We start from the raw sequence: 25,979 nt of genomic DNA, 5'->3' as shown, positions 1-25,979 counted from the left end.
CTGAAAAGTCATCCATGAAGACTTCCAGAAATTTTTCCACCATATCAGAGAAAATGGAGAGCATGCACCTCTGAAAGGTTGCAGGTGCATTGCACAGGCCAAATGGCATCCTTCTGTATGCAAATACTCCAGATGGGCATGTGAACGCCGTTTTCTCCTGATCCTGGGGATCTACTGCAATTTGATTATAACCTGAATATCCATCCAGGAAGCAGTAGTATTCATGACCTGCTAGTCTTTCTAGCATCTGGTCTATGAATGGTAAAGGAAAATGATCCTTTCTGGTGGCTGTATTGAGCCTTCTATAATCAATGCACATACGCCACCCTGTAACTGTTCTTGTAGGAACCAGTTCATTTTTTCATTATGAATCACTGTCATGCCACCTTTCTTAGGGACAACTTGGACAGGACTCACCCAGGGGCTGTCAGAAATAGGATAAATAATCCCAGCCTCTAGTAATTTAGTGACCTCCTTCTGCACCACTTCCTTCATGGCTGGATTCAGCCGCCTCTGTGGTTGGACCACAGGCTTGGCGTCACCTTCCAATAGGATCTTATGCATGCATCTGGCTGGGCTAATGCCCTTAAGATCACTGATGGACCACCCAAGAGCTGTCTTGTGTGTCCTTAGCACTTGAATTAGTGCTTCCTCTTCCTGTGGCTCTAAGATAGAGCTTATAATTACAGGAAAGGTATCACCTTCTCCCAGAAATGCATATTTCAGGGATGGTGGTAATGGTTTGAGTTCGGGTTTTGGAGGTTTCTCCTCTTCTTGAGGGATTTTCAGAGGTTCTATTATCTTCTCTGACTCCTCCAAATCAGGCTGAACATCTTTAAAGATGTCCTCTAGCTCTGATTCCAAACTCTCAGCCATATTGACCTCTCTTACCAGAGAGTCAATAATATCAACACTCATGCAGTCATTTGGGGTGTCTGGATGTTGCATTGCTTTGACAACATTCAACTTGAACTCCTCCTCATTGACTCTCAAGGTTACTTCCCCTTTTTGGACATCAATGAGGGTTCGGCCAGTTGCTAGGAAAGGTCTTCCTAGAATGAGAGTTGCACTCTTGTGCTCCTCCATTTCCAGCACCACAAAGTCAGTAGGAAAGGCAAATGGCCCAACCTTGACTATCATGTCTTCAATCACGCCTGATGGGTACTTAATGGAGCCATCAGCAAGTTGAAGACATATCCTGGTTGGTTTAATTTCTTCAGTTAAACCAAGCTTTCTGATAGTAGATGCAGGTATTAAGTTGATACTTGCCCCAAGATCACATAAAGCTTGCTTGGTACAATCACCCTCTAATGTGCATGGTATCATAAAGCTCCCAGGATCTTTAAGCTTCTCAGGTAAGCTTTTCAGAATGACTGCACTGCATTCTTCAGTGAGGTAGACTTTTTCAGTCTCCCTCCAATCCTTCTTATGACTTAAGATCTCTTTCATGAACTTAGCATAAGAGGGTATTTGCTCAAGTGCTTCTGCAAACGGAATCTTTATTTCAAGAGTCCTGAGATAGTCTGCAAAGCGGGCAAACTGCTTATCCTGTTCCGCTTGGCGGAGTTTTTGAGGATAAGGCATTTTGGCTTTGTATTCCTCAACCTTAGTTGCTACAGGTTTATTACCTACAGAAGTGGGTTGGGAAGCCTTTTTAGGAAGGTCAGCATTTGTATGTGACTGATTCCCCACTGGCATTTGAATGCCAGTGATGGGAGCTGGAGTGGCGTTAGGCGCTACCTCCTTGTTTGTCACTGGCGTTTGAACGCCAGAACCATGCTCCCTTTGGGCGTTCAACGCCGGATTCATGCTTGTTTCTGGCGTTGAACGCCAGGAATGAGCATGGTCTAGGCGTTCAGCGCCAGCTTTATTCCTCTCTGGGCTCTGATTGTCCTCAGAGGGATTTTGAATATCCTCTTGTTCATTTCTTGGTTTCCTGCTGCTTTGAAGTGAGGTATTTAATGTTTTCCCACTTCTTAATTGAACTGCTTGGCATTCTTCTGTTATTTGTTTTGACAGTTGCTTTTCTGTCTGCTTTAATTGTACTTCCATGTTCCTATTAGCCATTCTTGTTTCCTGTAATATTTTCTTGAATTCGGCTAGCTGCTGAGTTAGAAAATCTAATTGCTGATTGAATTCATTAGCCTGCTCCACTGGACTGAGTTCTGCAGTTACTGTTTTAGCTTCTTCTTTCATAGAGGATTCACTGCTTAGGTACAGATGCTGATTTCTGGCAACTGTATCAATAAGCTCTTGAGCTTCTGCAATTGTTTTTCTCATATGTATAGATCCACCAGCTGAGTGGTCTAGAGAAATCTGAGCTTTTTCTGTAAGCCCATAGTAAAAGATGTCTAATTGCACCCATTCTGAAAACATTTCAGAGGGACATTTTCTTAGCATCTCTCTGTATCTCTCCCATGCATCATAAAGGGATTCATTATCTCCTTGTTTGAAGCCTTGGATGCTTAGCCTTAGCTGTGTCATCCGTTTGGGAGGGAAATAGTGATTCAGGAATTTTTCTGACAGCTGTTGCCATGTTTTTATGCTGTTTTTAGGCTGGTTATTTAACCACCTCTTAGCTTGATCTTTTACAGCAAATGGAAACAGTAGTAATCTGTAGACATCCTGATCCACTTCCTTATCATGTACTGTATCAGCAATTTGCAGAAATTGTGCCAGAAACTCTGTAGGTTCTTCATGTGAAAGACCAGAATACTGGCAGTTTTGCTGCACCATGATAATGAGCTGAGGATTCAGCTCAAAGCTACTAACTCCAATGGAGGGTATACAGATACTACTCCCATATGAAGCAGTAGTGGGGTTAGCATATGACCCCAGAGTCCTCTTGGACTGTCCATTCATACTTACTTCCATAATGGAATACAAGTTGAGAATTTATATGTTGAGAGTTATTTATTTTATAGTAATGGAATAAATAAAAATGAAATAAATAAAAAGAAGTTAAAAATATTTTTTTTTCGAAAAAAATGAAATTAAAATCTAAAAATTTTAAAAAATTCGAAAAAGTAGTTGGAAAATATAAAATTTTTGAATTTTGAATTTTATGATGAAAGAGAAAAACACGCAAAAGACACAAGACTTAAAATTTTTAGATCTAATGCTCCTTATTTTCAAAAATTTTTGGAGGGAAAACACCAAGGAACACCAAACTTAAAAATTTTAAGATCAAAACACAATAAAAACTCAAGAACACTTTGAAGATTCACAAGAACACCAAGAACACAAGAAAGAACACCAAACTTAAAATTTTTAGAAAATCAAGACAAGTTTTTCGAAAATTAAAGAAAGATTAACAAGAAAACACCAAACTTAGAGTTTAGCACAAGATTAAATTAAGAAAAATTATTTTTGAAAAAGATTTTTAAAAGTACTGGTGCTCCCCTATCAAGAATATAAACCAATGCTTTAGCCAATTGGGAATAAATATGACACTTGGTGCAGATATGCCAATTGGTGCTTTAAAAGGAACACAAGTGAAACAAGAAAAGACACAAAGCAAGAAAAACTCAAGATCAAACAAGAAAAATAAGCAAGAACAACTTGAAGATTAATGAAGAACAAAGATCACAAGTCGAAAATTTTAAAGAAAAATATGAGATATGCAATTGATACCAAACTTAGAACAAGACACTAGAATTCACGAAAATTAGCAATTAATTAAAAGAAAAATAATAAATTTTGAAAAGAAATTTTTGAAAAGAAACTATCCTATCAATATTAATTTAATGACTCTATAAAAATAAAAATAAATTATTCCTAATCTAAGAAATAAAATAAGCCTTCAATTGTCCAAACTCAATAATCCCCGGCAACGGCGCCAAAAACTTGGTGGACGAAATTGTGATCAACAATATTGGCTCTTTGGCATGTACACAAAAACTATTGTGTCTCTTGTTCATTCAAAATCCTTATTATGGCACTGGTTGAATTCACAACTCCGTTCAACTAACCAGCAAGTGCACTGGGTCGTCCAAGTAATACCTTACGTGAGTAAGGGTCGATCCCACGGAGATTATTGGCTTGAAGCAATTAATGTTTATTTTATTAATCTTAGTCAGGATGCCAATAGAATTAAAAGTGAAATTACTAGATTTGATTATATAAGAATAAAAGAGAATAATAGCGTTACTTGTTATGCAGTAATGAGAAATATGTTGGAGTTTTGGAGATGCTTTGTCCTCTGAACTTCAACTCTTCCTTGAAATCCTTTTCCACACGCAAAACCCATTCTATGGAAGAAGCTCTATGTAGGGTGTCACCGTTGTCAATGGCTACTTCCCATCCTCTCAGTGAAAACGTTCCTATGCTCTGTCACAGCATGGCTAATCATCTGTCGGTTCTCAATCGGGTTGGAATAGAATCCATTGATTCTTTTGCGTTTGTCATCACGCCCAGCCTTCAGGAGTTTGAAGCTCGTCACAGTCATCCAATCCCAGAATCCTACTCGGAATACCACAGACAAGGTTTAGACTTTCCGGATTCTCATGAATGCCGCCATCAATCCAGCTTATACCACGAAGATTCTGATTAAGGAATCTAAGAGATACTCATTCAATCTGATGTAGAACGGAGGTGGTTGTCAGGCACACGTTCATGGTTTGGGGAAGGTGATGAGTGTCACGGATCATCACCTTCTCCATAATTAAGCGCGAATGAACATCTTAGATAAGAATAAGCGTGTTTGAATGGAAAACAAAGGAATTGTATTAAATCATCGGGACGCTGCAGAGCTCCTCACCCCCAACAATGGAGTTTAGAGACTCATGCCGTCACAAAGTATGCAATTCAGATCTAAAAATGTCATGAGGTACAAGAAATGTCTGTAAAAGTTGTTTAAATAGTAAACTAGTGGCCTAGGTTTACAGAAAATGAATAAGCTAAGATAACTGGTGCAGAAATCCACTTCTGGGGCCCACTTGGTGTGTGCTGGGGCTGAGACTAAAGCTTTCCACGTGTGAAGACCTTTCTTGGCGTCAAACTCCAGGTTTTGACGTGTTTTGGGCGTTCAACTCCGGATCATGACGTTTTTCTGGCGTTTAACTCCAGACAGCAGCATGTACTTGGCGTTTAACGCCAAGTTACGTCGTCTATTCTTGCGCAAAGTATGAACTATTATATATTGCTGGAAAGCCCTCGATGTCTACTTTCCAACGCCGTTGAGAGCGCGCCAATTGGACTCCTGTAGCTCCAGAAAATCCATTTCGAGTGCAGGGAGGTCAGGATCCAACAGCATCAGCAGTCCTTTTTCAGCCTAAGTCAGATTTTTGCTCAACTCCCTCAATTTCAGTCAGAAAATACCTGAAATCACAGAAAAATACACACACTCATAGTAAAGTCCAGAAATATGATTTTTGCCTAAAAACTAATAATATTTAACTAAAAACTAACTAAAACATGCTAAAATCTACATGAAATTACCCCCAAAAAGCGTACAAAATATCCGCTCATCAGTCCCCTTACCAATTAGTATATGGAAAAGCTTGCCATTTGCCACTGGAGTTGGAGCACAAGGCATTTTGGGCCTTGAAACTCTTGAACTTGGACGGCAAAGCTGCTGGAGAAAGAAGGATGTTGCAAATTCAAGAGTTGGAAGAATTCAGAGCTGAAGCTTATGAGAATGCCAAAATCTACAAAGAGAGAGCAAAGAAGAAGCATGACAGCAACATAGCCCCAAGGAAATTTGAAGAGGGACAAAAAGTATTGCTCTACAATTCTAGGCTGAAGCTATTTCCAGGGAAGCTAAAATCAAGGTGGTCTGGACCATTCCTTGTCACCAAGGTCTCCCAATATGGACAAGTAGAAATCATGGAAGAAAAGTCACAACGAACCTTCACTGTGAATGGTCAAAGACTCAAACATTACTTGGGAGATGTGGACGAGAAGGACAAGGTTAAATATCACCTCAACTGAGGGACAACCGTCAAGCTAGTGACGTTAAAGAAGCGCTTGTTGGGAGGCAACCCAACCTGAGGTAATAATCCTTTGCTGTTTCTTTTATTTGTTTCAATAAAAAGGTGAAGCAATTTCTGTGCATTGCAAGGAATTAAGTTTGGTGTTTCACACCAAACAATGAATTGTGGATCAATAATTCAAAGGGGAATGTGTGACTCTAAGTTTGGTGTTCCACCATATAGATTACTTGAACACAACAACCTTTGAATTATATGAAAGGAACGACCATTCTAAGCAATCACAAAAATGCTTAAAATCCTTAGCAGCAACTTCATTCCAAGAAGAATTCAAAGATTCAAAAAGCAGAGGAGTAAGTAGGAGACTAAGTTTGGTGTTCACACACCAACTTAAGACTCAGACACTTACCCATACATAGTCAAGCTAACCACTCAAGTGCTTGAGAAGCAAGCAACTTCATCACTCTTTGCAGGAAAGGAAACAAGGATTTTAGAAAGAGCATGAAGCAACAACTAGGAGAAGAAGGAGAAATAAATTGGTTTCCTGGCAACAAAGAGAAAACAAGAAATTTTACAAGGTGGTGTTGTTCCTTGATCATTCTTTAAAAGGCAAACAAAAGCATGCTTGTTCTGGTTTAAACTGTAATTGTTGAATTTTTCTGGAATGTGAAGTTTTTAGTATGTTTGTTTGTTTATTGCTTTGAATAAAGTAAATGCCTAGATGTTTGGATATAACTCACCTTCTTAAACAAATGCTTGCCATGCTTGTTCTGTTTCCAAAAATAAAAGAAAAAGTTTGAACAAAAGTAACTTGGCTCAATTAGTGACAAATCAAGTAGAATTAAGTGGTGGTATGCATGCTTGATTGTTTAGTTAGCTCACTGGAAATTGAGTGTAGAATTATCATTTTTTGTGAAGAAGTTGAATACTGTCTATGGATCTTGATGAATGAATGTCTTTGGCCATGACAAAGAAAGAAAAAGAAGAAGAAAGAGCCACTGAAAAGGGCAACCAAAAAGCAAAAGAATTAAGAAAATAAGCTAGGCACCAATGGTTTGAACTTCTGAGACATATGCCTGTGGTGTTTATGTACTAGGATCTGTTTGGATGAATAGGTTCTGTGGAGTGTTTCAACACTTGGTAACTTGGGTTAACTAACCCGGGATTATCGACCAAAAGTCCATTATCAAGAGCAACCTAGCTACAAAACATTTAGTTACACAAAGAGGTGCTGGGCACCAATGTCTCAAGAAGAAATGTGAACTAAAATGCCTGTAGTGGATATGTGTACTGCACTGATAAGAAAAAGAAAATGCCAAAGGCTTGTGCAACACATGACACTGAGCAAACAAGGAGCAAAAGAGCTCTAAGAAAAAGAAAAACAAAGAAAGAAAAAGTGCCAAAGACATGAGAATAACAAGAGGCCATAGCAGTGTTTGATGGATGCAATGAAAAAGTGATGATTCTACCTGATAAGAATGAAAAAGTGATGCTGCAACTTTCTGCATAAAACCCTTCTAATGAACTTCAAATGCTTGCTAATATAGCCAATGTAATTGCTTTTTGTTTCATACTTTCTTCTCAAGTAACTCAGGACTTGCTTAGGGACAAGCAAGTATTAAGTTTGGTGTTGTGATGCCAAGGCATCTTAGGCTAGTTTCACTAGCATTTTTCTGTTAGTTTTAGTTGTTTTATGCATTTTCTTGAGCTTAAAGTAACCAAGAATGGTTAATTGAACAACAAAGCAATGAACCATCCAAAACATTATGATTTTGATGCAAATTCCATGAGTTTTTAGTGATATTACTTGAATGCTATGAATGGATGAATTCTCATGAAATTTTGCAAGACTTTGATGCAATTGTTTGGATGATTTCAGGGAAGAGAGGCTAGGCAAGGAAGCAACAAAATCAATAAAGGAAGCTTGAAATTTAAATGGGACGTTTAAGCTCCAGTTTAAGCCTAAACTGGAGCTTAAACGCCAAAATCATGAGAAGAGAGGAAATGCTGTAACTGGCGTTTAACCTCCAGTTTGACCTTAAACTGGAAGTTAAACGCCAGAATGAGAAAGGGCACTAAGAAGCATTCCACGTTTAACCTCCAGTTTGACCTCAAACTGGAGGTTAAACGCCAGAATGATGATTTGAACCAAGGGAGCATTCCACGTTTAACCTCCAGTTTAACCTCAAACTGGAGGTTAAACGTGTTATATGGAACAGCTTGACCATGCCTTCTTCAAACATAAATAACTTGAGCTACAAAACTCCAAATGAGGTGATTCAAAATGCATTGGAAAGAAGACATCTAGAGCTTTCCAAGAATATATGGCATGCATAGTGGATGCTAAAAATTGAGGGAGAAAACAGCCCCGTAATGTGCATAGAAGAGCATAGTACCAACATGCAATCAGGCCAGCTGACCTCTTCACCTTCCATGGAGTATAACTTGAGCTATAGAGATCCAATTGAGGTGCTTCCAGTTGCGTTAGAAAGCTGACATCCATAGCTTTCCAACAAAGTATAATAGTCTATATTTGGCATCAAATTGGCAAGGTTGACAAGAGAACAAAGTGACGACTCAAGAAAGGGGGGTGCAACGTTTGAGTGTAGTTTAATGGATCATTATCCTTTTTGGATCAATTATGTCACTCTACCCTTCAAGCAAGCAAGGCCCATCAACAACACCAAATCAAGGCCACTAGAAGCATTTCCACGTTTAACCTCCAGTTTAACCTTAAACTGGAGGTTAAACGCCAGAAGCAAGAGAGGCACCAGGAGCATTCCACGTTTAACCTCCAGTTTGACCTCAAACTGGAGGTTAAACGTGTTCGACCATTTCCTTCCTCCAGGGTGTTTTCTTCATTCCACGTTTAACCTCCAGTTTGACCTCAAACTGGAGGTTAAACGTGTTCGATCCAAATTGCCTCCAGGGGTTGCTTTCTTCATTTCCAAGTTTAACCTCCAGTTTGACCTCAAACTGGAGGTTAAACGTGTTCGACTATGTACACTCCTGGGGTGCTTTCTTCCAATTCCACGTTTAAGTTTTAGTTTGACCTTAAACTGAAACTTAAACTTCAACTTAAACACCACCATTTGAAAAGGTTTCTGGGCCAAATATATTGAAGTTTAAGTTAGCAATTGAGCACAATTATTAACTTAAACGTATTATGGTGTGAAACCCAAGTGAATATCATGGTTTATGGGATTGGGCCTGAAGAATTGATGAGTCTGGAACTTCAAATTGTTGAGTCTTGTGTCATTACTTGTTTATCACTAAGTTTGCTCAATGAATGTTACAGAATTGGATCACAGCCTCATCAGGATTATGGACCATAAGCCTAAAGCAAAAGGAAATCAAGGAAAGGCCTCAAAGCCCAAGAAACACAACAGAAGCTCAATTTAGAAAGTGTATAAATAGGATAGAATTGAAGTTAGTTAGGATCTTTGGACCTTTTGACATTTTTTACACTAGAGAAACTTTGGATATTGTGTAATTGAATTCTGAGCTATGAAGCACTAAACCCCTTTCATTGGGTTAGGGAGCTCTATTGTAATTCAATGAATCAATAATAGTTTTATCTTCTTCTTCAATCTTTTCTCTTGAATTTTGTTAGAAAGCTTCTCGATCTAATTCCATTGGGTGATTGTCTTGGGAAAGAAATTACCCATAATTGGAATCCTTCGGAACCTTGGGAAAGGAATGATGGATTCATGCTAGAGAAGCTTTCTCACAGTGAATTGGATTGGGGTTTGGATGGATATTGTGACATGTAATCCTACCAAATTGTGGTCCAAGAAGCTGTGTGGTATAATCAGTGATCGAGCATCATCTCTTCTTATGAACATTTAAACCAAGGGATTGGGAATTTGTTTGTTTTTAGAGAGAATTGGTGAGCCAAGGGATTGGGATCCAATCATAAAAGATTGCCAAGCAAAATTCAATGAATGCATTGGTTGAAGAAGAGATAAGAATGTTTTGATTCGGAGGTTTCAATATCTCCTGACCCCAATGAACTCCCCATTTCTGATCTACACCTTCTATTTACATTCTGCACTTTCAATTCATGCAATCACCCCAATTCCCTTTTAATTTCAGCAATTTAATTTCTCGCACTTTCATTCTTGCAATTTTAAGATTCAGTCATTTCAATTCCTTGCAATTTACATTTCCCGCCAATTTACTTTTTGCAATTCACAACCAATTCTTGATTCCGCTCAACTAATCAAACTTCTAATTCGAATTGCTCATTCAACCAATCCTTGTGGGATTCGACCTCACTCTATTGTGAGTTTTTACTTGACGATAACCGGTGCACTTGCCGGAAGGAATTTTGCCGATCTGTGCAATTTCCTAAAATCGTTGTAGTATAGTGGTGACATAAACTTGATGTGCATAAACTTGATATGCTACGATTTAGGAAATTGCACGATCGGCAAAATTCCTTCCGGCAAGTGCACCGGTTATCGTCAAGTAAAAACTCACAATAGAGTGAGGTCGAATCCCACAAGGATTGGTTGAGTGAGCAATTCGGATTAGAAGTATGTTCTAGTTGAGCGGAATCAAGATTTAGATGAGAATTGCGGAATGTAAAATTGCTTGAATTAAAGAGCGAGAAGTTAAATTGCTGAAATTAAAAGGGATGGGGGTGATTGCATGAAATTAATTGCACAATGTAAAGAGAAAGTGGTAGATCAGAAATGGGGAGTTCATTGGGTGTTAGGAGATATTGAGATCTCCGAATCAAAACAACTTTTATCCCTTCCTCAACCAATGCATTCATTGAATTTTGCTTGGAAATCTTATATGATTGGATCCCAATCCCTTGGCTCACCAATTCTCTCTAAAAACAAACAAATTCTCAATCCCTTGGTTTAAATGTTCATAAGAAGAGATGATGCTCGATCACTGATTATACCACACAGTTTCATGAACCACAATTTGGTAGGATTACATGTCACAATATCCATCCAAACCCCAATCCAATTCACTGTGAGAAAGCTTCTCTAGCATGAATCCTCCATTCCTTTCCCAAGGTTCCGAAGGATTCCAATTATGGGTAGTTTCTTTCCCAAGACAACTACCCAATGGAATTAGATCGAGAAGCTTTCTAACAAAATTCAAGAGAAAAGATTGAAGAAGAAGATAAAACTATTATTGATTCATTGAATTACAATAGAGCTCCCTAACCCAATGAAAGGGGTTTAGTGTGTCATAGCTCAGAATTCAATTACAAAATATGAAAAGTGATTTCCAAAACTCAAGGTAAAAGTCCCCCTCAGGGGCTGGATTCCCCTTTAATCCCCCCCTTTCAAATGCCGAAACTAAGGCCTTTAAATAGGCTCCCTAAATTACAAAATGAAAATGAAATTAAAAGCAAATTACAATCAAATGAAAATAAACTATTCTAGATGATTCTTGTGGCCTTGATTTGGTGTTGTTGATGGGCCTTGCTTGCTTGAAGGGTAGAGTGACATAATTTATCCAAAAAGGATAATGATCCATTAAACTACACTCAAACGTTGCACCCCCCTTTCTTGAGTCGTCACTTTGTTCTCTTGTCAACCTTGCCAATTTGATGCCAAATATATACTATTATACCTCGTTGGAAAGCTATGGATGTCAGCTTTCTAACACAACTGGAAGCACCTCAATTGGATCTCTATAGCTCAAGTTATACTCCATGGAAGGTGAAGAGGTCAGCTGGCCTGATTGCATGTTGGTATTATGCTCTTCTATGCACATTACGGGGCTGTTTTCTCCCTCAATTTTTAGTATCCACCATGCATGCCATATATGCTTGGAAAGCTCTAGATGTCTTCTTTCCAATGCATTTTGAATCACCTCATTTGGAGTTTTGTAGCTCAAGTTATTTATGTTTGAAGAAGGCATGGTCAAGCTGTTCCATATAACACGTTTAACCTCCAGTTTGAGGTCAAACTGGAGGTTAAACGTGGAAATGCTTCCTGGTGAGAAATTGTGTCGAACACGTTTAACCTCCAGTTTGAGGTCAAACTGGAGGTTAAACGTGGAAATGCTCCCTTGGTGCCATTCTCATTCTGGCGTTTAACCTTCAGTTTAAGGTCAAACTGGAGGTTAAACGCCAGTTTCCTCTTTTCTCAGCTTTCATGATTCTGGCGTTTAACCTTCAGTTTAACCTTAAACTGAAGGTTAAACGCCACTTTCAGCTTTGATGCCTTTCCTTTTTCTGGCGTTTAACTTCCAGTTTAAGGTTAAACTGGAGGTTAAACGCCAGTTACAGCATTATATGGCTTGGCACATGTGATCTTCAAGCTTCCTTTATTGATTTTGTTGCTTCTTTGCCTAGCCTCTTCTTCCTTGAAATCATCCAAACAAATGCATCAAGGTCTTGCAAAATTTCATGAGAATTCTTCCATTCATAGCATTCAAGGAATATAACTAAAAACTCATGGAATTTGCATCAAAATCTTCATGTTTGAATGATTTAAGATAAGCATGACTATTTGGCCCAAATGATTACTTAAGGCTCAAGAAAATGCATAAAACAACTAAAAATAAAAGAAAAAGGCTAGTGAAACTAGCCTAAGATGCCTTGGCATCACTTCAATAATTTTCTGGGTTTGGGTTGATGTAAGAGCCTAGAACTCTTCTCTCTTGCCCAGCATGATTCACTGGGCCTTCTCTGGTATGGTTGTGAGCTTCTTCTTCATGGTGGTTCTCCATATTCTCCTCCATGTCTGTTTCAAAATACTCCTCCTCTTCCTCAGCACCAACGACTCTCTTCTCTCTTGGAGGAATGTTCTAGTTGAGCTAAGCAAAAATTGAGTTGATAATTGCAGAAAATTAAATGGCAGGAAAGCAAATGACAGAAAATGTAAATGCTGGAAATAAATGGCGGAATGTAAATTGCAGAAAGTAAATTGCAAAATCTTAAATGGGGATTTGGGGAGACGAACATAAAAGTAAATGGCAGAAGGTAAAGAGAATGGTAAGATCAGAAATTGGGGATTCATGGGCTTAGGAGATGTTGCATTCTCCGGATCAAATTCATTCTCATCTCTTCCTCAATCAATACATTCATTGATCACCTTGGCAATCTTAAGTGATTGGATCCCAATTCCTTGGCAATTCAATCTCTCTAAGCTTCAACAATTGTCCAATTCCTTAATTTAATTGCTCATGGAAAGAGATAAAGTATGGTCACAGGGACGGATGTATAGGGGGGCAAGTAGAGGCCTGGGCCCCCCAGCTTTAAAAAAAAAAGGTAATAGAAAGCTTAACCCAACGTCCCAACCCAAATAAAACATAATAACTTTTAAAATGTTTCAAATCCCTAAAATTAATTTTGTATGTTCACGTTTCCTATTCTATTTCCTAATTCTCCTATGCTATTTCCTCGCAAGTCACGCCGCACTCACCAAATCACTATCTCAGTGCCACTGCCATTCGCCCATTCCCAAGGTAAGTATCTAGTGTATAGTGTTATTTTTATATTTCAATCATATATAATATATTCATATCAAACACAAGGTATTCATTTTAATTTTGAGATTTATTTTCTCTTTTTTTTTTATTTTTTAATGAAATCGAATAATTGATAGTAATTTAGTAAAAAAATTATTATTATTGATATTTAATTAATAAAAAATACTTAGATTTTGTTTATTTATGTAAGTATATAATTTTTTGAGTTTTTTTTTTTTTGGGTAAAAAAAAATTAGAACATTTTATGATGAAAAAGCAAGGTAAAATTGATGCAATTTTTAAGAGAAAAGCTACTGATAATGTTGGAGTTTAAACAAGTCAACCCTCAAATCTTATTTCACAAGAAGTTCAAGTAAGTGAGCTCTCTAATCTTACTCAAAATACACATCAACAAGAAACCAAAGTACCAAGATTAGAAAGAGATGTTGATATCTCTTTACTAGAAAGGGATCCAGGAAAGCGACGTCCAATTTGGCAGTATAATGTCAATGAACGTGATAAGATTCGTAGATCATACATAATAGCTGGGCCATAGCAACTGATGAGATGACTTTTGCGTGGTCTAGAAATTTGCGGATAAATCCTCGTTGCAAGTATAGTTTCTAAACCTTCAAAAGTCCTTTCATACAAACGTTTTGGGTGTCACAAGTAACAAACCCCTTTAAAAATTGTTAACCGAGTATTCAAACCTCGGGTCGTCTTCTCAAGGAACTGCAAAGAAGTATGTTCTTATTATTGGCTATAAAGGTTGTGAATTCGGGGTTTAGAAGGTGAGAAGCAAGTAATTTAAATGATGAGTGAATTAAATGGCAATTAAAAATAAATAATAACTGTAAAATAACTCTTGGCAAGATAAGGGAATTTAGAGGTCTAACTTAGTTATCTCTCTCAACTATAATAAAAGTTGAATCTAAACTCCACTTGGTCAACCTTTACCAGGGCAAAGGAAAGTCAAGGGACTGATTAAATTGACCTTTGAATCCTAATTATTTCCTAAGAAAAGGTTGGGATTATTTAGGTTCAGCTCAATTAGCAAGATAACGATTATTAATTACGTTAAGTTTAATAACTGTTGAGTTACTAAATTCTTAATCAGAACCAAAAGGGGAAAAAAGTAAAATTGCTGGAATAATAAAAATATCCTTAGATGGGAAACAATGGCAACTTAATTCAAAGAGAATAATTATAAACTGAAAATACCTCAATTATCATTAAATAAAAATGTCATCAACAGCCAATTGGGCAACATCAATCAAACATAATAAAGGCTTCAGAGTAATCAAAATATAAAAGAGAAATTAAATAGTAAAAAGGAATATTAAACCTGGGATCGAGAGTCACTCTAGAAAGCTAAGAGAAGTCCTAAATCCTAATTTCTAAAAACACTACCTAAATCCTAAGAGAGAGAGAGAGGAGAGAACCTCTCTCTCCAAAACTACATTTAAAACATGAAAAGTAAATTATGAGAGGCCTCTTTATGAATGGATGCATTCCCCCACTTTATAGCCTCTAATCTGTGTTCTCTGGGCCAAAAACTGGGTCAGAAACAGCCCAGAAATCACTTCCAGCGCTTTCTGGTCCGTACAAGTCGCGGAAAAGTGACGCGGCCGCGTAGTCCACGCGACCGCGCGGATTGGGTGTTGGCCAGGTCACGCGTCCGCGTGACCCACGCGTTCGCGTTGCCTGGCGTCGAGGCAACTATGGAATATTATATATCAAATTGAAGCCCCGGACGTTAGCTTTCCAACGCAACTGGAACCGTGTCGTTTGGACCTCTGTAGATAAAGTTATAGCCGTTTGAGTGCAAAGAGGTCAGGCTGGACAGCTTAGCAATTTCTCCAACCTCTTGTATTCCCTCCACTTTTGCATGCTTCCTTTCCATCCTCCAAGCCATTCTTGCCCTGTAATCTCTGAAATCACTTAACACACATATCAAGGCATTTAATGGTGATAAGAGAGGATTAATAATAAGCAAATATAAGTCCAAAGAAGCATGTTTTCAATCAAAGCACATAATCAGGAAGGAAATATAAAACCATGCAAATAGTATGAATAAGTGGGTAAAGAGTAGATAAAAACCACTCAATTGAGTACAAGATAAACCATAAAATAGTGGTTTATCAACCTCCCCACATTTAAACATTAGCATGTCCTCATGCTAAGCTCAAAAGAAGCTATAAAGATGAAGAGGAAAGGTGAAATGTTATGAAATGCAACCTATGTATATGAATGCAACTACATGCAAAATGTTTCTACCTACTTGGTTTAAAAGTAAATAAATTCTCCAAGAATAAATATAAACCAAATTCCACTAATTCAAATTACACAATAAAAGATAAGTAAACTTGTAAGAAGATAGCTCATGAAAGCAGGGAACATAGAATCAAGCATTGAACCCTCACAGAAAATGTATATGCACTTCTAATCTCTCAAGTGTCTAGGGTCAATCACTCTACTCTTCCCTAGTCATGCTTTCTAACACTTTGTTCTTCATCTAACCAATCAACAATATTTAATGCATCAATGCAACCATCATGAGGTCTTTTCAAGGTTGTAATGGGGCTAAGGTAAGGGTAAGGGTATATATATGGCTAAGTGTGCTTTATAAAGTGAATCCTTGATTAGTCTAAGATCTCACCTAGCATACATACACTCTATATAACTTTAAAATCATACCTAGCTTCCCACTTTTGTATTACATGCTCCTGTTTCACTTTTTATTTTTATCCCATGTGCATTGTTTTCATTGGGGAATTTCTTTTTGTATCCCCTTTTATTCAGATGCTGAAATTTTTTTTTTTTTTGATGCACATGGTAATTGAATCACTTTGATTTTCTTATGAGCATGCTTTCCAAATTTATTTTTATTTCTTTTTAATCTTCCTAACCCTTTGTTTCTATCACTCATGTTCCCACAAGGTTTCCCACATTTAACTCTATTCATGATTTTCTATCTTAAGCTAACCAAGGATTCAACTTGGGATTTTTATTTTGTTTTTCTGCTTAAGGCTAGTATTGTGGTTTATAGAACAAGAGGGGATTAAAAGCTCAAGGGGGCTAACAAGGGTGATGTAAAAGGTAGGCTAATTTTGGGATAAGTGAGCTAGAATTAACAATGGCCTCAATCATATGCAAGCATTTAAATACACTAAATATTGGATATATAGAATGAAACAAAGCTAAGATTGCAATCATAGAGAAGTAAACACACAAGAATAAAATGTTTATGGTTAAATAATGTAACCTTGTAAATAAGCTCAAATCTCATAGGTTGTGTGTTCTTTGGCTCAAAAACTATGTTCCAATTACAACTTCAAACAAATTTTTAATAAAAATTTTCAATTTAAATTAGTGAAATTTTTCAAAAATAGGGTCTTAAAAGAAATTTATTATTTTAACCAAGTAGTAGCTAAATGCATAAAATCAAACAAATATGTAATTAAACATGCAAATGCAATAATGAACAAACAAATAAAATAAAATATTGGTGTTGAGTCAAGAAGTAACTAACCCATGGAGATCGGTATCGACCTCCCCACACTTAAAGATTGCACCGTCCTCGGTGCATGCTGAGATGTGCAGGTGGACGGGTTGTTCCAACTGATGCCTTTCTTCAAGATTTTGCAGATGGACTTGTCTGTCTCCCCATGTAAACGTCTTTCGATTCCCTTTCGGGTGGCCATCCTGAAAGAAAAAGGGAAGAAAAAGTAACCCAGTAATAAAGATAGAAAATAAATGAAATATGGGTTGGGTAATGCCAAACGATAATGGTCTCACATACATGGAAGCTTCAACATGTACGTGAGAAAATAATAGAAGCCATGGCATGCCAGTGGTACAAAATTTGTAACATAGGGGAGGAGTGTGGGTAGTGGAAGTATCATAAAAGATTGGCATTGGCATACAATTAATATCATTCCACAGTGTAATACAAGTTACCAAAATAAATTAAAGAAAAAAAGCAACAGTTGAATAAGAAAATTTTTTAACACCAATGGAAAAATAAAAATGTGCACAAAATTAAAATGTAATGAATGAAATATGCAAATAAATAAAAATAAAATAAAAAGAAAAAGAAGAATGAGAAGGGAAAGAAGGGAAGAGGAAGTAAACAAGAAAGGAGAAGAAAAATTAGGATTTGGAGGAGAGAAAGATAAGATATGTGGCAATTTTAAGGTGAGCTGTGCGGCGAATGCGACGCGGCCGCGGAAGGCACGCGTTCGCGTGGGTGCGCATCAGGTAAGAGACGCGATCGCGTTAGTCACACGGTCGCTGACCCATGTTGCGCTGCTGGCGCGAGTGCAGCCTCGCGCCAGCACAACTCTCTGTTCAAATTAATTTATTTGGCAAAATTGGGGTGACGCGATCGCGTGGGGCACGCGAACGCGTGAGTGTGCTTCAGAAGATGGATGACGCAGCCGCGTGGGGCACGCGGTCGCGTGACAAGGATTGTGCCTCCAGCACCAATCCAGCACCACTCTCGCACAATATTTCATTGTGCACCCTTTTACGTCGAAAACCCAGGGCACGCAGCCGCGTGGGGCACGCGGTCGCGTGGGAGGCCATACTTCCCATTCGACGCGGACGCGTCAGTGACGCGGTCGCGTGGGTCAATATGTGCTATTAGCACGCCTCCAGCCACGCTCCAGCGTGACTCTCTGTTCACTTTTAATTTTCCTTTCTCTCCAAGCGACGCGGACGCGTCGCTGATGCAATCGCGTCGCGTAGCGATTTTTTTTTTTTTAAATGCATGAACAATGCAGAATGCAGTGATTAATATGAGTGCTATGCATGATTCCAGGTTTACTAATGTAAAATGAAAAGGAAATAAAAATAAAAACAAATAATGATGAAATAAACTGAAAAAGAAACGACCATACCATGGTGGGTTGTCTCCCACCTAGCACTTTTAGTTAGAGTCCTTAAGTTGGACATTGGAGGAGCTTCCGGTTAGGGTGGCTTATGTTTAAATTCGTCCAAAAATCTCCACTAGTGCTTGGAATGCCAATAGCCTCCGGGGTCCCAAACTAGGCATGTGAAGCTTCTGAACAGCTTCAAACAGATTTTTAGGTTCCCGGGGTGATAAATGTCAGAATAAACTCCAGGATTCCAAGCCTTGCTTTTAAATCCGCCTCCGTCTTGATCTACATGTCTCCATCCGGGCGGTTTAAAAAGTAGAATCTCACCGTGGTGACCAAACGTTCTCCGTGATCCATGCAATTGAGTATGATACCAATCCGTGTACTTCGAGGTGAAGCGTGGAACCTTATTGAACCTTGTGCACCAGCTCTGAGTACGAGCAATTTCCCTTTTACTCTTAAAGCCGCAGAGAGCTCTAAGCTGGCCATCTGTTTCAAGTAAACCATATTCAAGTGAATAAGTAAAATTGTAAGTTAAGGATTGTACCCACTTGAAGCTTGTATTAGGTGGTAGTGGCCTTGGGATAGGTGTTTCTGGTGGTTCTGTAAGTTTTACTCCCTTATGCTCTTCTGTGAATTCCTCCACATCCTTGCAAGAGTCCTCAATTGTATCTGTGTCTGAGTCAAATTCTTCTGTGTCTTCCTCATCACTCGAGTCATAGATTGGAGGTTGAGAGAAATCTACCTCTGCATCATTTTTGTATTCACTTGGGGAAGATTCTTCGATTTCAAGGAATTCACTTGCAGATGCAAGTTCATCACTGAGAGAATAGGACTCGTGATCATCATCATCAAGAAAAATTGCTTCTTGGATTACTCCGTCTGATTCTTCGTAAACGACTTGCCTTGGAGATTGTACGGTATCCTCCTTAGCTTCAACTGTGGCATCTTGGATGGAGTTTTCCTCAATTCTGGATTCCCAAGGAAGTTCAGCATCGCCTAGATCTTCAACCAACTCTTCTTCTTGAACAATGACAGCTTCTTCTAATTGTTCTAGTACAAATTCATTCTCTACCTTGTCCACTGGAGTCTCTAGTATTTCTTTCATGCTACGCTCTTCATCGGGTTGTCCACATGGAGCTGTGGTTGATCCTTGTATATTTGAGCGTTTAGTGGCCCATTGGATTAGTACGTGCCCCAGTTGTTGAATGGTTGTTTGAAATTTAGTTATTGTTTCTTTTAGACGATCCTCTGCTTCGCGGTTTGCTGGACTTAGACATGATACATAGGGAAGTAGTGATGACTGGGAACGATTGGATTGGTATTGGGGTAAGGAAGGATCATATGATGGCGAATGGTGAAGAGAAGCTTATGAGTGTGGTGGTTCGAGGTTATGTTGAAAGGACGGTTCGTATGCACGGGGTGGGGCTTGTTGGTAGTTACAAGGTTGTCCACCATGTCTTTCAGCTGGGTATGCGCGGTAGAATGGTCTTTGTCCATGATATCTCGGAGGGTGTTGCTGCCAAAAGGGTTGATTAGATCCTCTTGGTTCCATCCATCCTTGATTGATCTGACCTTGATGCACATTCCTGCTGTAACTTCTATTTCCTTTAACAATATTAGAACCAAACTCAAAGCGAGAGGGGTGAGAGTTCATAGTAGCAAATAAAGATAAAAAGGAAAAATGAAAATAAATAAATAAGCAAAAGAAAAATATTTACAATAACCAATAATAAGGCACACGTTAGCAGTTCCCCGGCAACGGCGCCATTTTGATGAGATGACTTTTGCGTGGTCTAGAAATTTGCGGATAAATCCTCGTTGCAAGTATAGTTTCTAAATCTTCAAAAGTCCTTTCATACAAACGTTTTGGGTGTCACAAGTAACAAACCCCTTTAAAAATTGTTAACCGAGTATTCAAACCTCAGGTCGTCTTCTCAAGGAACTGCAAAGAAATATGTTCTTATTATTGGCTATAAAGGTTGTGAATTCGGGATTTAGAAGGTGAGAAGCAAGTAATTTAAATGATGAGTGAATTAAATGGCAATTAAAAATAAATAATAACTGTAAAACAACTCTTGGCAAGATAAGGGAATTTAGAGGTCTAACTTAGTTATCTCTCTCAACTATAATAAAAGTTGAATCTAAACTCCACTTGGTCAACCTTTACCAGGGCAAAGGAAAGTCAAGGGACTAATTAAATTGACCTTTGAATCCTAATTATTTTCTAAGAAAAGGTTGGGATTATTTAGGTTCAGCTCAATTAGCAAGATAACGATTATTAATTACGTTGAGTTTAATAACTGTTGAGTTACTAAATTCTTAATCAGAACCAAAAGGGGAAAAAAGTAAAATTGCTGGAATAATAAAAATATCCTTAGATGGGAAGCAATGGCAACTTAATTAAAAGAGAATAATTATAAACTGAAAATACCTCAATTATCATTAAATAAAAATGTCATCAACAGCCAATTGGGCAACATCAATCAAACATAATAAAGGCTTCAGAGTAATCAAAATATAAAAGAGAAATTAAATAGTAAAAAGGAATATTAAACCTGGGATCGAGAGTCACTCTAAAAAGCTAAGAGAAGTCCTAAATCCTAATTTCTAAAAACACTACCTAAATCCTAAGAGAGAAAGAGAGGAGAGAACCTCTCTCTCCAAAACTACATTTAAAACATGAAAAGTAAATTATGAGAGGCCTCTTTATGAATGGATGCATTCCCCCACTTTATAGCCTCTAATCTGTGTTCTCTGGGCCGAAAAATGGGTCAGAAACAGCCCAGAAATCACTTCCAGCACTTTCTGGTCCGTATAGGTCGCGGAAAAGTGACGCGGCCGCGTCGTCCACGCGACCGCGCGGATTGGGTGTTGGCCAGGTCACGCGTCCGCGTGACCCACGCGTTCGCGTCGCCTGGCGTCGGGGCAACTATGGTAAATTATATATCAAATCTAAGCCCCGGATGTTAGCTTTCCAACGCAACTGAAACCGCATTGTTTGGACCTCTGTAGCTAAAGTTATAGCCGTTTGAGTGCGAAGAGGTCAGGCTGGACAGCTTAGCAATTTCTCCAACTTCTTGTATTCCCTCCACTTTTGCATGCTTCCTTTCCATCCTCCAAGCCATTCTTGCCCTGTAATCTCTGAAATCACTTAACACACATATCAAGGCATCTAATGGTGATAAGAGAGGATTAATAATAAGCAAATATAAGTCCAAAGAAGCATGTTTTCAATCAAAGCACATAATCAGGAAGGAAATATAAAACCATGCAAATAGTATGAATAAGTGGGTAAAGAGTAGATAAAAACCACTCAATTGAGCACAAGATAAACCATAAAATAGTGGTTTATCACCAACCAACAAATATTAGCTATCCAGCTTCTAGTAATAACAATCATCGTCGATATTTTCAATCTTCTTGGTTTAAGAAATTTCCAAGTTGGTTAGAATATTCACCAGAAAAAGATGCTGCTTATTGTTTGCCTTGCTACTTGTTTGGTAAACATTATGGTGCTCGCAATGATGGAAAAAATGCATTTTTAGAGTTAGGATTTAGTAATTGGAAGAAAGTAAACAGTGGGGTAAATTGTGCATTTGTATGTCACGAGGGTTCTATTCCTAATTCTCCCCATAATTTATGTGTGAAATCTTGTGATGATTTAATGGCTCAATCTAAGCATATAGACAAAGTTCTTGATAGGTATAGTGATGAAACTATTGCAAATAACCGTTTAAGGTTGAAGACATCTATTAATGCTATTCGATGGCTTGCATTTCAAGCATGTGCATTTAGAGGCGATGATGAAAGTCCTGGATCTTTGAATAGGGGAAATTTTATTGAGTTAATTAAGCTTTTAGCTTCCTGTAATCAGAATGTTAATAATGTTGTCCTTGAAAATGCTCCTGGGAATGCTCAATATATATCTCCCGGTGTTCAGAAAGATATATTGCATATCTTTGCTAGAAAAGTGCGTGCAACAATTCGAGAAGAAATTGGTGATTCTAAATTTTGTATAATTAATGATGAAGCAAGAGATGAGTCAAAGCGAGAACAAATGTCTGTGGTTTTGAGATTTGTAGACAAGCACGGTTGTGTTCAAGAAAGATTTTTTGATCTTATACATGTTTCTGATACATGTTCTTTGACATTGAAAACAGAAATTTCATCAGTTCTTTCTCGTCATAATCTTGATGTCCAAAATCTTAGGGGACAAGGGTACGATGGAGCTAGTAATATGCGTGGTGAATGGAATGGATTGCAAGCTCTATTTCTGAAAGATTGTCCTTTTGCTTATTACATTCATTGTCTTGCTCATCGATTACAATTAGCACTTGTTTCTGCAGCCAAAGAAGTTTGTTATGTTCATCAATTCTTTTCAAAACTTACTCTAATTATGAATGTTGTGACTGTTTCTCCTAAACGTCATGATCAGTTAAGGGTTGCTCAAGCAAATAATGTTGCAAACTTAATTGCTAATGATCAAATTGTGACAGGTAGTGGACTTAATCAAATTGGTACTTTGCAAAGAGCTGGAGATACTAGATGGGGGTCTCATTTGAATTCTGTACGTAGCTTGTTATGCATGTTTGATGCTACTTGTGAAGTTCTTGAAAAAAGCACCGAAGAAGGTAATTTCTCCACTCGTGGTGATGCTAGTGCTGCTTATGATGCTATCACATCCTTTGAATTTGTCTTTGTTTTGCATTTGATGAGAAATATTTTGGAAGTTAGTCATGATCTTTGTCAAGCTTTGCAACGAAAAAATCAAGACATATTGAATGCTTTAACTCTGGTTTCTACTACCAAGACTTTAATCCAAAGAATGAGAGAATCAAGTTGGGAGGCTTTCATAAAAGAAGTTATACTATTTTGTGAGTAACATGAAGTTGAAGTTCCTGATATGAATGCATTGCATATTCCTAGAAGAGGCCAAACTCGCAAAATTGTTGATCAAATTTCAGTGGAGCATCATTACCGTGTTAATTTATTTCTAGCTGTAATTGATACACAGTTGCAAGAGCTTAATGGAAGATTCAACGATAATATGGTGGAATTGCTTACTTTAAGTTCAACTTTAGATCCCAGAGATAATTATAAGTTCTTCAGTGTCAACAAAGTATGTGAATTAGTAGAACGGTTTTATCCAGGTGACTTCAGTGACCAAGAGAAATTTCACATTAGAATGCAAGCTCAACATTATGAACTTGATGTTCCTAATCATGCTGAATCAACTAACTTGTGCACAATTTCGGAGTTATGTCAAGGATTAACGAAGACAAAAAAGTCTTTAACATATCCTTTGATTGATCGTTTGATTCGCTTGGTATTAACTCTCCCTGTTTCAACTGCTACAACTGAGAGATCTTTTTCAGCTATGAATATTGTGAAGAATAGACTCAGAAACAAAATGGAAGATGAATTGCTTGCTAATTGTCTTTTGATTTACATTGAGAAGAAGATTGCTGAAAAATTTGACACAGATTCTATTATCGATGAATTTTATGATATGAAGAATCGACGTGTACCACTTTGTTAGTAAAAAGTACACATTTTTTTATACTTTAAATATATATTCTCTATCTGTATATTTTTATAATTCATCTTACATTATAATTTATTTGCATATATTTTTTATATTATATATATTATTGGCCCCCCCATAACAACATTTCTGGATCCGTCCCTGTATGGTTACTGATTATACCACATGTATTTCCAAATCAAAGTGTTGGTAGGATTATATGTCAATATATCCATCCAAACCCCAATTTGGTCCAACATGAGAAAGCAAATCTAGCATGATCTCTGATACGTAAAAATTTGATTTCACGTACAACCGGCAAGTATACCGGGTCGCATCAAGTAATAAGACTCACTAGGAGTGAGGTCGATCCCACGAGGATTGGAAGATTAAGCAACTTTAGTTAATGGTAAATTTAGTCAAGCAAACATAGTTTTGATTTCATGAGCATTTTGATTTTTGAACATAATTGCAAGAATGTAAATGACACAAAATGTAAAGAACTATAATAGAGAAATAAAATGAAAGTAAATGACGGAAACTTAAAGTGCAAGAAACTTAAATGACATCAAAGATAAATTGCAAGGAATTAAAGATTGCAGAAATTTAAAGAACATAAGAGTAAATGGCAAGAAATAAAGGAACAGAATGTAATAACAAGAATAGTAAATTGACAGAATGTAGAAGGGAGTTGGGCAATGGGTTTTCAAACACTAAGAACAAGAGAAATAAGAATTAATGATAGAGAGGATCATTAGGGATCAGAGATGCAAGTTTTTCATGAATTGATGTTAGTCAAATCCTTCTCAATCATGGGTATAGATCCATGGCAAATGGGTGATTGAATCCCAATCTCTTGGTGATTCAATCTCTCTCAACATAACCAATTGCCACTCTCGTGATCTAATTGTTCATGAGAAGAGATGAAACTCAAATCTAATCCAGCCACACAATTCCTATAATCTCAACCAAGGAGAGTTACATCTCACATACTAACCAAGGTATATTGATTAAAGAAATCATGAAAGGATGAACTCTAAACTGAATTATGTGGCTCATTCCTCAAATTCACCACATAATTCATGTAGATTAACCCCTCTCTCGATGGTGGTTGAATCTATGAAGAGCAAGAGTTCCCTCTTTAGATCAACCACTAGAATTGAGGAGGAGAAGATGGGTTCACCAATTCATTCCAACAAACAGAGCTCCTCCCCCTAATGAAAGTGGGGTTTAGTGAGTCATTGCTCCAATTTCAACAACAATTGCCATAAATCAAAATTAAACTAAATGTAAAGGAAGAAGAAGAAGAAGAATGAAGTGCTTAAAACTTGAAAATGAAGAAGAAGAATTCCAATAGAAAACCAAAGATGAGCTTTCCGGGAGAGTACCCGGAAGTTCTAACAAAAGCTAAGTAAAAGTGCTAAAAAGTATGAAAAAGTTCTAAGTGTTAAAAAGTGTAAAAGTCCTCTACAAGTACAAACTCAATCTCTATTTATACTAGTCCCAAAACTCTTTCAAAGATCTTGAATTGGGTTAGCAATATGGGCTTCCTCTTTGTTGAATTCTTGGCTCAATTGGAAGTGTTGCTAGACTTGGAAAGGAAGAGTTCATTCATCATGCTTCTGGCCCATTGGCTTGGCGTTATTGGCACTAACTCCAGGCCAAATGCACGTTGGCAACGTGCAAGATATTTTCCTGGAAGTGAAGTATGAGACTTGGGCGTTGCTAGTCCAAGTTGTTGCCAACAACTTGCTTTTCCTCTTCCTGGCTCTACTTTCATGCTAAATGTAGCCCAGAATTTGAGTGTCAACCTTCAGCCTCAATATGGACTATTATACATCATTGGAAAGCTCTTGATGTCTATTTTCTAATGCCACTGGAATCACCTCAATTGGACTTTCCTAGCTCAAGTTATGGTTCCTCAAAGAAGGTAAGGTCAAGCTGCCAAGTTGTTGCCAAAAACGCACCCTCATTCCCAAGTTGGCAACGTGCTCGTGCCTAGCCTCCCAAGGCAGGGGCTTGGGGCTGGCGTTGTTGCAAAACACGCCCCCTATCCAGCACGTTGGCAACGTGCTCGTGCCACACTCCAAGGCTAATCTCTAGCCTTCTTGAATTTCACTTCATGTTCTTGTTTTTAGGGCCTAAAGATGACTCTGGTTTGGCTTCAATTTTGTGCTCCACCATAGACTATTATATATG

The 25,979-nt window shown here is 37.8% G+C and overlaps 1 protein-coding gene across 1 annotated transcript; it reads left to right on the top strand.

Annotated features, from left to right (window-relative positions):
• The first annotated feature begins 21,920 nt into the window (after window positions 1-21,920).
• Window positions 21,921-23,138, top strand: LOC130975102 (uncharacterized). Its single transcript, XM_057899934.1, has one exon. The coding sequence runs from the start codon at window positions 21,921-21,923 to the stop codon at window positions 23,136-23,138; it is 1,218 nt and encodes a 405-aa protein (XP_057755917.1).
• Window positions 23,139-25,979: the final 2,841 nt, after the last annotated feature.

The sequence above is a fragment of the Arachis stenosperma genome, chromosome 4 (genome assembly GCF_014773155.1).
Source record: "Arachis stenosperma cultivar V10309 chromosome 4, arast.V10309.gnm1.PFL2, whole genome shotgun sequence".
Taxonomy (NCBI): domain Eukaryota; kingdom Viridiplantae; phylum Streptophyta; class Magnoliopsida; order Fabales; family Fabaceae; genus Arachis; species Arachis stenosperma.
Note: the sequence above shows the minus strand (reverse complement) of the source record. Positions and strands in the feature narration are given on the sequence as shown.

Bases quoted from the DNA above. Each gene is read 5' to 3' on its own strand.
- LOC130975102 (XM_057899934.1), top strand. From the start codon at position 21,921: ATGGCTCAATCTAAGCATATAGACAAAGTTCTTGATAGGTATAGTGAT.